At 39.5% G+C, this 12,564-nt stretch overlaps 1 protein-coding gene across 2 annotated transcripts in view; it reads left to right on the top strand.

Moving 5' to 3' along the window:
- PEX1 (peroxisomal biogenesis factor 1) overlaps positions 1 to 9,882 on the top strand; it is a 33,307-nt gene extending 23,425 nt beyond the window's left edge. The window contains exons 17-24 of one of the 2 annotated variants that reach the window (XM_066627400.1): positions 713 to 777; positions 980 to 1,122; positions 1,200 to 1,303; positions 4,507 to 4,683; positions 5,441 to 5,671; positions 6,738 to 6,935; positions 8,397 to 8,527; positions 9,597 to 9,882. In XM_066627400.1, coding sequence (XP_066483497.1) covers positions 713 to 777; positions 980 to 1,122; positions 1,200 to 1,303; positions 4,507 to 4,683; positions 5,441 to 5,671; positions 6,738 to 6,935; positions 8,397 to 8,527; positions 9,597 to 9,678 — 1,131 coding nt within the window. In that variant the 3' untranslated portion in view covers positions 9,679 to 9,882. The remainder of the gene's footprint in view (positions 1 to 712; positions 778 to 979; positions 1,123 to 1,199; positions 1,304 to 4,506; positions 4,684 to 5,440; positions 5,672 to 6,737; positions 6,936 to 8,396; positions 8,528 to 9,596) is intronic. The other variant, XM_066627401.1, reaches the window with a different exon arrangement.
- The last annotated feature ends 2,682 nt before the right edge of the window (positions 9,883 to 12,564 follow it).

Below are 12,564 nucleotides of genomic sequence, written 5' to 3'. Positions count from 1 at the left end.
CAAACTAATATGTTCCAAATTCACACAGTGCTTTCATAGAGATATTAGAAGTTACATGTCTGAGCATTTTTTTTTCCACCTTCGCTGGTATGGAGATTGTGGTAACTTCAGTTCATCTACTGTCAGTAAATTAATCTAACAAATGTTATCTCCTAAACAAATTTGTCATTTTTCATTGGAACAAAACCTATCCACTAGGGAAACCCTTTGGGCTTAATTGACTTTTTCTCTAGAGCAGCATTTCTCAGTGGGCTCCTAGGAGCCCTGGGGTTCCCCAAGACCCCTTCAGGGAGCTCTGTGAACACACCATAAGTGGCTACCATCTTCCTGGCACTGCACCACAGACTCTGAAGACTGGAAATGTTGAGAACTGCTGGTCCAGAGAATGCCTTCCTCCTGTGCTTGTTTTTCTCATTCATTAGTAAGGAATCTAAATACGATCCTGACATATCATAAGTTCAAACTACTTGGAATCAGTCTGATGTTTAGAACACAAAATAATCCTTATTGTTTTAATAAACAATCTCTACTCATTGCATAGATTTTCCTCTTAGGGAAATCTATTATCAGCCTTATTTACTACAGTAACACAAAGAGTACTTTCTTTGTTATGGTATGCCACCCCTTCCATCTTGTATTCTTATATATTTTTTCATAAATATGAACTAAATGTATTTGACTTAAGAGTTGTATTATTTCTGTGTTTTTATAGGGACCAGAATTACTCAGCAAATATATTGGAGCAAGTGAACAAGCAGTTCGTGATGTCTTTAACAGGTTGGAGCAATTGTTGTTTTTGATAGATTATGTTATGATCAATGCTAAAAATAATTATTGTATTTACCAGTGAGTAATGTGAAGAAACAGGCCTAGTGGGTGTTTATCAAGGAAGTGTGAAATAGCAGGACTTGCTGATATCACATGTTCAGTCTTGGCTGGGTCAGCTCACTCTTTCAGCATCAATTGTGTTGTATTGCAGAGCGCAGGCAGCCAAGCCTTGCATACTTTTCTTTGATGAATTTGATTCCCTTGCTCCTCGTCGAGGTCATGACAACACTGGAGTGACTGACAGAGTTGTAAATCAACTGCTGACTCAGTTGGATGGAGTAGAAGGCTTAGAAGGTAAGAATTTCTTTGTTTCTGTCTCTTTTCTGGATGATGTTAAGTAGATGTTGTTAATAAGATTTTCTTTTTCCAAGGGGTTTATGTACTAGCAGCCACTAGTCGTCCTGATCTGATTGACCCTGCTCTGTTGAGGCCCGGTCGCCTGGATAAGTGTCTGTATTGCCCACCTCCTGATCAGGTACAGAAATTTAACACTTTACCCAATATGAAGAAAAGATGCTATTGAACATGAGATTGTGTAAACTTGTTTGAGCATGGAGTTTGTCATTCTGAATCGGTTCAACATAATAAAAATTGCTACTGCCTTGGATGTATTAGAAATTTATCTTAATCTTGGCTGTTCTCAAGATCTAAGCATTTTGTAAACCAACATTTATAGGTATTGGAATAAAATATTAGATCATTAAAGATATATATGTAAAGCATATACTTAATAAGAATCAAAATGCCTAGTTCACTTTGATTCTTTTGTACTGAGGAAATTTAACTCAAGGAAATTCAAATTCAGTATTATGTATTAATTACTCAGATCCTTGTAATTTACATGTTCTCAGTTTCCATCCTCTCTGTCCTAAATTCAACATTTGACCTCACCTTGTGGCAAAAGGCAAGAAAAAGTAGTGAGTGATAAAACTAAATGGTGAATTATAGGACTAAATAGCTATGAGAAAGTGAGTGGGAGTCATGATGAATGACCCTGTAGTCACACAGGGCATGTAAGTTATACAAGGGATCATTATATATCAAAGGCTTGTACTCACTACTGTTGTTCTCTTTGTTGTATTGCTGTGTTTGTGTTTGTTATGTATGCCAATAAAGGTCTTATCTATCTATCTGCAAGGGATCTTATATATTCAAATACACCTTTTGTTAGAGGTTTTTTACAATGCACATTGGGGTCTGTATCAGTTGTCAGACTGCCAATTTCCATTCAAGTTTCAGCATGAAAGACTGCCAACCCTATTTGTCCATTGAGGACAATAGAAAAATACTTATCAGATTACTAATGTGTTCCCTTCAGATGTTTGTAATCAAAAAGCAGTAAAAGTTAGACTTGATTTATTTTAGTGATGATGTGGTGGCATCTTCATTTCTGTTAATGGAACTTTTGTGAAGTGGCTTGGCATGATAGGTTTCAAACATGGATTAGGTGTCAAACATAAGGCTGAATACAGCCCCCAGAAGCAATTTATCCAGCCCCTGTTATAATTGGGCTCTCATTTCTTGAAATTATGAACAAGATTTGTACATTTTCTCTTCCGTCATTGCAGCTAATGAGTTTCTATGTGAGAACAAAGTGCTTATTTCTGGCCATCATCTGCTAAATAATGTCACTTCCTGCTTATTGATGTCACTTCTGACCCTCAGCAGGCGCTATGAATACTATTTGGCCCACTATAAGAAATGAGTTTGACACTCTGGATTAGAGATTATCAGCATGGAATTATAGAATACAGGTGCAGCCTATTTATCCACGCATTTTTTATCTGTGGATTTGTCTCAACACGAATGGGGTAGGGGAACCGAAAGTCACACACACTTTTGCCTCCTTTGCCCTGTGCTGGCTTCTCGCTCCATTTCTAGGCAGCCCAAAACACTGCAAAAAGGCTCTGCCTCGCCCAGGCAGGGAAATGGCCCTGGAGCCCTGGAAAAGGTTCCCTTTGCAAAGGAACAGTAACACTCCTGGAGCCCCTGAGCCAGCAAAGAGGCTGAAGAGGGGAAGGGGGGGGGAAAATCTCTGTAGCCAGAACATGTGCAGCAAGGTGGAGCTCACTCACTCACTCACTCACTCACTCACTCACTCACTCACTCACTCACTCACTCACTCACTCACTCACTCACTCACTCACTCACTCACTCACTCACTCACTCACTCACTCACTCACTCACTCACTCACTCACTCACTCACTCACTCACTCACTCACTCACTCACTCACTCACTCACTCACTCACTCACTCACTCACTCACTCACTCACTCACTCACTCACTCACTCACTCACTCACTCACTCACTCACTCACTCACTCACTCACTCACTCACTCACTCACTCACTCACTCACTCACTCACTCACTCACTCACTCACTCACTCACTCACTCACTCACTCACTCACTCACTCACTCACTCACTCACTCACTCACTCACTCACTCACTCACTCACTCACTCACTCACTCACTCACTCACTCACTCACTCACTCACTCACTCACTCACTCACTCACTCACTCACTCACTCACTCACTCACTCACTCACTCACTCACTCACTCACTCACTCACTCACTCACTCACTCACTCACTCACTCACTCACTCACTCACTCACTCACTCACTCACTCACTCACTCACTCACTCACTCACTCACTCACTCACTCACTCACTCACTCACTCACTCACTCACTCACTCACTCACTCACTCACTCACTCACTCACTCACTCACTCACTCACTCACTCACTCACTCACTCACTCACTCACTCACTCACTCACTCACTCACTCACTCACTCACTCACTCACTCACTCACTCACTCACTCACTCACTCACTCACTCACTCACTCACTCACTCACTCACTCACTCACTCACTCACTCACTCACTCACTCTGCTTTAAAAAACCTAGGGATTACTTTAAAAAACCTAGGGAGTGTTTGCCAAATTCCCCCCCCCCATTGAGATGGTGCAGGCAGTCACCAACACAAGCAACCCTTCCCATCGTGCAGGCTATCACCGACACAAGCAAGCCTTCCCACCAAGCAAAGCATGAGATATAGCCTACAATCCTCTCCACACTTTCCTGGGAGTAAGCCCCATTGACTACAATGGGGCTTACTTCTGAGTAGAAACGCATAGGGCTGGACTCTTAAAAGATCAGCATCCCATGTGAAAGAAGCCAGGCAGCTGGCAACGGGGAAGGCTGAGTACGGAGGGGAGAGGATTGATAACAGCTACCTTAGTTTCTTTCCATCCGGAAGTGTCAGGCTGCAGTGTATTTGTGTAACTATGGAATTTAGCACAACACGTTGTTTGTTAATTGCACCGAGTCACGGAACAGAACAAAACGTGCATAAATAGGCTCCACCTGTATTCCCATTTTAAATGGCCATCATGTAAATCAGAGTACAGGCTATGCTTCAGTTGTCTGATGCAAGGAATGTACTTATATGGAAAATTTGAAAGGAAAATACAGATATGTTATTTCTATGAAAAACAGATTGCTTACTTTGTTGTGTCCTTTCACATGCTATTTTAGTTTCACTAATGTTCTTTCCCTAGATCACTTGCACCTAATGGAAAATACAGGACAGGATGAAATTTGAAATGTTAAGTACTGTCAGAGACAAGAAACCAGTGTTGTAGTAACAGGGTTATTTCTCATTTTGATAGACTTCAAGGTTTGAAATTTTGAAAGCACTAAGTCATTCCCTGCCTCTGGCTCATGAGGTGGATTTTCAGCATTTGGCAGAAAAAACTGAATATTTCACAGGAGCCGATCTAAAAGCTTTACTGTACAATGCCCAATTAGAAGCTGTGCATGCTAATTTGGGTTCTGCCTTTACTCAGGTAAGTACACTGAAATTTCATTTAAACACTGTTACAATTCATAAAAGTAACAGTGGCTGGGAAAATCTCAGATAGTTGGGAAACAGGCTACCTAAAATGTTCTGTACAACTGGGAACTGGGGAGCAAAAACAGTTATCTTCAAGGGTTCTACCCAGAAATGTTGTCTCCCAATACTTGAAATACTTTTTCATCCCTGAATTTAATAATCATTAATGTTACCAGTGTGTTCAAGTTATAGGCTGAGATCCAGAAGACCACATTCAGTATGCCCAACAGTTTGGGCAATATCCAGCAAGATCTGTGATTTCATTCTCTTTGAAAAGCAAGCATCCCCCAACCCCTGCTAACCAAAACCTCCTTTGAACATTCCTTTCAAATTATCACCTACATCCACCAGACACTGTTCCACTATCGAGTAAATCATTTGCGATGACTACATGAAGACACATCTCATAATCAGAACCAATAACTATAGGCCATATCTTCTTGCTAACTTATCTTGTCCTGTCATTGATAGACTGAGACATGATTAACGTTTCAAACGCATTCCATGTAGTACACTCAAATCTTTTGTTTAATGTTTAAAATAAACACATTTCCACATTCAAGGATGGGCGCTTTGGCTGTAGCCACTTGGAAATAGCTCCATATAGCAAGCCCTTTGTTTGAGTGGCTACCCTTATGTATTGAGCAATTTCAACCAGGGCAACAGAACTCTCTGTTAATGTTTCTAATGTATTCCTTCCCTTTCCCAAGGACATAGGTTCTAGCTCAGATAGTGATCTCAGTCTGTCTTCAATGGTTTTCTTAAACCAAAGCAGTGGATCAGATGATTCAGTAGGAGATGGAGAAGGAGGCTTGGAACAATCTTTAATCTCCCTTGAGATGTGTGAGCTGGTTCCTGAAAATTCAAGATCCAACATCTATCGTCTTTACTTTGGCAGCTCCTATGAATCAGAGCTTGGCAATGGAACTCCTTCAGAAATGGTAAATGACTACTTTTCCTCCAAGGATATTGAAAAGTCAAAGAATGTGTTCTTGTGCTGTAAATGCCATATAGCACAATCCTATGCATGATTACATGGAAGTAAGTTCCACTGTGTTCAGTAGAATTACTCCAAAATAATTGTGCATAATACTGCAGCCTTACTATCTATCAGGTGCAAATCACTAACAAAGTACTACATTTTGAGTAAAGTAAATGGAATACATTGATGTACAGTCTGTTTCATCCTTGAATTCACTCTCATCCGTTTGAGCTTATTTATCTCCCTTGGTAAAAAGGGCAGCAGAAGGAGGCATGAACTGTAAAATATTACACTCTTTTCAGTTTCCTCAGTTGTGAACAGGGAAGAGAGAGGAGCTACGTACTTAAACTGCATAAGTGCATTGAATTTAACATTGTCTCATCCTATTCGTTCTGTATCCATGCCCCATACCAGCTTTTCTTGACCAAAAGCTCTAACAAATTGTATAAGTCAGGGATTCTCAAACTCCTGACCTTGGTGACACACTGCATCGACCTTGGTGGCTCTGGGGCCCACTGAGGCGAGGAACCTGCTGAGTAAAATGGTGCATGACCTGCTTCATTGGCAGAGTTGTGCCATGTTTCTCAAACTGTGCATCACAGGTTCTGATTCATGCAGTTTTACCATGCAGCTTCCTGGTTGCGGCAGGTCCTTGACCCACCAAAAATCAGGTTGCAGTCCACAGTTTGAGAAACTCTGGAATAGGTCATTTATTTAAGGGTGGAGGAATTAGAAAAATGCTGCTTCTCCTTTTCTTTACATCTCTTTTATTCCTGTGCCCCACGTTTTCCCCCTCTGAATGGGTCAGAGTAGAATCCACTTTAAATGCAGAATGTTTCAGAAATGAAACATGGTGCTGTTAAAAGTTTTTCATTTTATTTACCTGAATCACTCACTAATAGTTGTCTTGTGTGACATGTTTTCAAATTTATTTTTCTGTTGCTGTGAAGACTTATTGAAGTGTTAACATCTATAATTATGCAGTTGTTCTGACTCGTGTATTCTCCCTCCACCCATTTTTATAGAGTTCTCAGTGTTTCTCTGGACCAAACTCCATAAATCATGATTTAACCAGCATATCTCTGAAAGATATAGTATCCTCTCAACCCCCAATGTTAAGAAGCGCCTTACAAGAAGGTTACCAGGAATTGAATCAAGAACAAATAGAACAACTCAGGGCTGAAATCAGTGCTATCAAGGCCAGCTACAGAAGCAAAAATGGAGTATGGGACAAAATTATTTCTGTCAATTTTCTAGTAATAAAATGATTCTTTATAAATGCTCTGTAGTACTGTGGTAAGAAATCTTTGCAAATGAATGAGAAGCGTAGCCTAGTAGAATGACCTGAAGCATTAGATTATGCATGCTGCCTTCCTGCTTTGTACAATTTAACTGCAGTTTGTCATGACACCCAACTCGACAAACTGTGGTTTGGAATCAAACAGAACATGAAACCATGATATGAAACTCATTTGCAAACCACATATTCCACAAACTATTAGTTGGTCTTGTATTCAGTTAACAAGACATGGTTATAGCTCTTGCTTTTACCTTGTCAATTTGCTGTGCTGTAGAAATAGGGAATCTGGGCAGACAGAAAATGAAAAGTGGCTCTCACTGAGTTCTCTATTTTCTTTCCTTATTATTTCAGTTAGTAAACTGGTTTCCACTGTTCATCCAAAAAAGGCAAGAGTACTTAAGTTCTTAATTATTGAATTGCCTTTACAAGAGAGAACTAATCAATAGAGTACTTCAATAGATACCCCCTCCCAGTTGAGATCACCCAACTCCTAGCTGAGATCACCCAAACATTTTTGACTGTTGCAATCCTACCTTCACAATTAAATATGAAGTTATTTCCTCTATATTGCACACTCCTGATATATATCCTCGTAGTCTAATGGCTTTCTCAGAAACCTCCATCCTCTTAGTTGGCTAACTGCATAATTGCATTTAGGTACTTCTTGGTAATAGGACAAGATGAGATTTGATACTTCATGCACATTTGCAAAGGAAGCGATGAGTGAAAGTAGTAAGGAAGACAGAAGGGGACAGGAATGCTTTATGGCAGATCATCAAAGAGGAAGACATGCTACACAATTGGCACAGCTGACAGCAGCTGAAAGGTGCCAGGGCAACACATCTTTGGCACCTTTTGGCAGTTGGTGTTGCCATCCGGTAATAAAGTAGACGTAGTGTTACTTTCTTAGCAGTAGGGCAAGATAGGGACTCTTATGAGATGTAGGTGAAGAAAAAAATGTAAATTGAACTTTGTGCATTTGGGAACAAAAGCCACAACTTGGCTTTTAATTTATGGTTACTGCAAACCAGGTTAGTGTGATGCCTGTATTGAAGCTGTACTCAGTCTCAGCAAAATGGTTTTGTTTGTAGTGCAGTTTACTTAGGGTGCAATCCTAACCCCTTATGTCAGTGCTTTCCAGCACTGACATAAGGGCAATGCAGCTCTGAGGTAAGGGAACAAACATTCCTTTCTTTGAGGAGGCCTCTGTGAGTGACACTCAACTGCAAGATGCAGCGCATGTCCCATTGGCACCGCTGTGCCAGTGCTGGAAAGTGCACTGGCATAAGGGGTTAGGATTGCGCCCTTAGATGTGCTTAAAATATTTTCCTGTTTCTTTTTCCTAAAGATACATCTGGTTCTTTTTTGTTTTTGCTTCCTTTAGGAGGAAGTCACTCCTAGTCCATCAGTGCTGTCTAAGAGTGCTTTAAGTATTACCCAGTCTCACTTAATGACTGCACTTGGACACACAAAGCCATCTGTTAGTCAAGACGACTGGAATCATTTTGCTGAACTGTAAGTATATCTAATAAAGGAAAACACATACAGTATTTAGCAAAAAGAGGGGATGCTCACTTGCTTATTAATTTATTAGAATGTTACTGCTTTTCTAAACATTCAAAGTGGATTTAACATATAAAGAAACTGAATTTTTAAAATTGTTGATATAAACCACTTTGAACATTTGGAAAATGTCTGATGCTACTATCAAACAGGTTGTAAAAAATAATCATAATTAAGACACATTTTTGTAAACTTATGCATGTGAGATTCTGCTTGAAGGAGTATTCTTTCCCTGATTTTTACTTGTGAATAAACTGTCCTGGAAAGTAAAACTCGGGACTCAAGCACACTCTTTTCAAGTAGAATATCTTGCATGCATCATAGTTCACAAAAATGTGTCTTGATTATGGCTAGTTTGTTCCTGCAGGGTAGCAACACACTGAACAGAGCTGATACTGATGTTTCAAGTTATAGCATTCATAATCTTATTGAGTACTCCATATTTATTAAGGACTTTTCTAAAACATTTGAAAATTCTTTAAAAAGCATATTAAGTTTTTATTAAAGGTATTTTGGTTGTGGCCATTAAACTTAGAAGTGTCTGCACATACTGTACTGATACGGTTATTCCCGTCAGTCTCTTCTCAGTGATGACAGCCATTAACTACTGCTGTACTATATAATTAGTTGCAGTTGCATCTAGTCATAGCCTGTTGCAATCCAAACTTGCCAGTTTATAGGAAAAGATAAACATTTTGCAATATTTAAGACTTCCTGAGTTTAGTTGTTTTACTAATTTATATCTAGTAGAATTTGATTCTGATTTTATTCTTAATGTTTATAATGTGTGTGTTTGCTTGTTGTAAGCTGAATTTTCATTAATTAGCTGTGAGAGGAGAAGAATAAAAATAGATTATTGCTGCTTGTGCCAAAATAAACCAATTGGTCTTTAAGGCACTGCAGCATATTGAGATTTAGTTACAGATTTGGTCTCTTGTTCAACCTGAGTATTGCTTCTACACATATATTTCTAGTTTTAATGCACTATTATTGTATGTGTGTTTTTGGGTGTTTCTTTTAGCTATGATAATTTTCAAAATCCAAAGAGGAAAGGACCCACTGGAACAACTTTCAGACCAGGACAAAAAGTGACATTAGCTTAACTGCTATTAATGTGAAGATGATCAATGAATAATTTTTACTGTAAAGTGTTTACATTATTAAATCATTAAAATACATATACTTGCAGGTTAATGCTAAGGTAAAAAAATAAATTTCTTTGAAATTGTTGCAAAATGATTTTACATAATTTTAGTTTTCAAAATTATGTCTTCCTACAAATCTTTATTAAAAATGTTTGAGATTAACTACATTGTATTTTCTTTTTTTGACCAAAAAAGAAGAGATGTCTAACTAAAGGTGGTGGTATCCTGCTATTTCAGAACAAAATCGTGCAATCTGAGAACTGCCAGTCTCTGCTGTATAACTTAAATCAATTTTCTAAGCAACCCTTGGGCCTTAGAACAACCTTGTGACCAAAAGTTTAACTCAGAGTGCAATCCTAACCTGTTCTAGACACAGTCAGACTGCATGGCCTGTGCTGTATTCTGCACAGGGTATGAGTGGACTGGAGGTCACCTCAAGGTAAGGAAATATTTTTCCCTTTACTCCGTGTCGAGCCCTAGTCTGCCCTATGGGAGATCTATGCCAGCTGTTTAACAAATCTGAGCAGCTGGTATAAGGCTTTCAGGCCCAGGAGCAGGGATTAGAATACAGTGTGCTGTACTGCCACCAATCCTGCCCCTTCCCAGGCCCAATCCCTCCCCCCATTCCATCTGTCCCACACCCAGAAACACACCTTCCCACCACCCTCTCCCACCCCGTTCTGCCTGTCACAACACTCACCTGCACCAGCCTGTGTTGGGATCAGAACCAGCACAGACTAATCGAGAATCAGCACAAACGTGCTTTACAACATTTTTGTGACACTCAAGAGCCAGTGCAGTGGGCCCAGCCACAGTTTGAGAAATGCTATGCTAGGCAGTTGGAGAGGATTGGGCCCTAAAGGCTTAATGAATTTATTATGTTGCCCCCTAGACAATCCTGGAGGGGGGAGGGGGCAGTTTTATTAATTATTAATAACAGTATTTATATACCGCTTTTCAACAAAAGTTCACAAAGCAGTTTACAGAGAAAATGACTAATGGCTTTATGATTGTAACTGTTCTTTTGCTACAGAATATAAATTGGAAAAGCATCTTTATTGCAAGGGGACTGCAAACTATTTCTGTACCAATGACAGAAGCCAAATTTCTGTGCCTGAAGTAATAACCTTCCAGCATCTCATTACTGATCCCTTGTATCACACTTTGCTCATGTGACATGTTAAATCCTGAATTCAGTTTCTCGCAAGTATTTATTTCAGACTGTAGATGCTGAGATACAGTTTCCAAGATATAATTTCCTTTCATTACTGTAATGACATCTGGCTTGTCAGATGCTGCCCTTCTCAACTAACATATCCAACAGACCTTGAGTAACCTTTCCATGATTGTGTGACTCTTGCACCAAAGATTGTTTACAGGAGCATGTAATAAAATGTCAGGATTGCCAATATATATATATAGGCATATTATGTGTGTGTGTGAGAGAGAGAGGTGTGTGTGTGTGTGTGTGTGTATATATATATATATATAGTGTGTGTGTGGTGTATATATAGGTAGGGGTGTGTGTGTGTGATACTGTTTTCTGGAAGAGGACCTTGTGATTAGTACTCTTATGACTGGGGCTCTTTCTCTCTCTTTTTTAAGTAAGCTCAAGTTTACACTTTGTAAATTAGTATAGGTATCCATCACTTAACAACAGGGAGGCGTTCTGCAAACCCCATTGTTAAGCACATCTTTTGTTGGCAGCCAGGTTATGCTAATGTCAGCCAGGTTGTGCACCAGAATGTCTTGTGGCACCCCTGTACCACCCCAGGATGACTTGTGGGGCCAGAAAAACAGGAAAAAGGTAGCTAGCTGGTGAAAATGTGAATGGAAAGTGTGTGAAGCACCGGTTAGTTGGTTGAACCAGCAAGGAAGGAAGGAGGGAAGGAAACTAGTTTGTTGGGACTATGGTCGTTTGTTTGCTGGAACATTGCTGTGCAGCACGTACCTGTATCTGGAATGGACATCCTAGTAATGAACATTTGACAAACAACTCTGAATGTTCTATTTTCCTAAAATGCAACATCAAGAATTCATGTTGATAACATGACTTAAACTGTTACAAAAAACTGGCTCATCTGTTGTAACTGTGTCTGGCAGGTAATGTTAGCAGCTGTTTAGTTTATGTAATACTATGTAACGGTTTCTAAAAACATTAGTTGCACATTACAGTATCAGTCCTATCTAATTATAGTTGTCCTTAGATTCCACTGAGCATACTGAGAGTGGGCATTTTGCAAGGCATATGATTTCACCCTATTTGTATGCCATATAGCAAGAAAAGCCAGAAGTCTGCACTAAAGCATTTTAAAAACCTGAATATTAAGTTATTCAAATGAAGTAAAATCACATGGATTTGCAGCAACACCTGCTTTTTTTGGGATGATTATGAATTTTACTTCCTTTACAGAAGTTTTATATCTCAATTTTTGTCTGAGTTCTAAGAGACAGTAGAAACCAACAAACTAGTTCTGTGATACTAAGGAGCTTTAGATTTTGACTTTTTTGAATAATACCCTCCCCTGTTGAGATCACATGTAAACTGCTTTTCAATATGAGGAGGGGATATTTGAATTCCTGTGGAGATTACATATAACCATACTTTAGCAACACTCAAGCAATTATCCCAAATTCATAGGTGTAGATTACTGTTCCATCTATGAACCTCTTCCATGGCACAACTGGCCCTAATCTATGTACATGCGGGGGGGGGGGAGCAAGGATATTCTGTAGAAAACACAGATCAGGATATGAAAGGGTACAGGGCACAATCCTAAAAAGGGAATGGGCCAGCGCAAGTGCCTTACGCCAGCCCACCAGTGTCACAAAAGTGCCATAAAG

This window comes from Tiliqua scincoides, chromosome 5, assembly GCF_035046505.1.
Source record: "Tiliqua scincoides isolate rTilSci1 chromosome 5, rTilSci1.hap2, whole genome shotgun sequence".
NCBI classification, from domain to species: Eukaryota; Metazoa; Chordata; class Lepidosauria; order Squamata; family Scincidae; genus Tiliqua; species Tiliqua scincoides.
The sequence above is the reverse complement of the archived record's forward strand: the minus strand, read 5'-3'. Positions and strand labels throughout refer to the sequence as shown.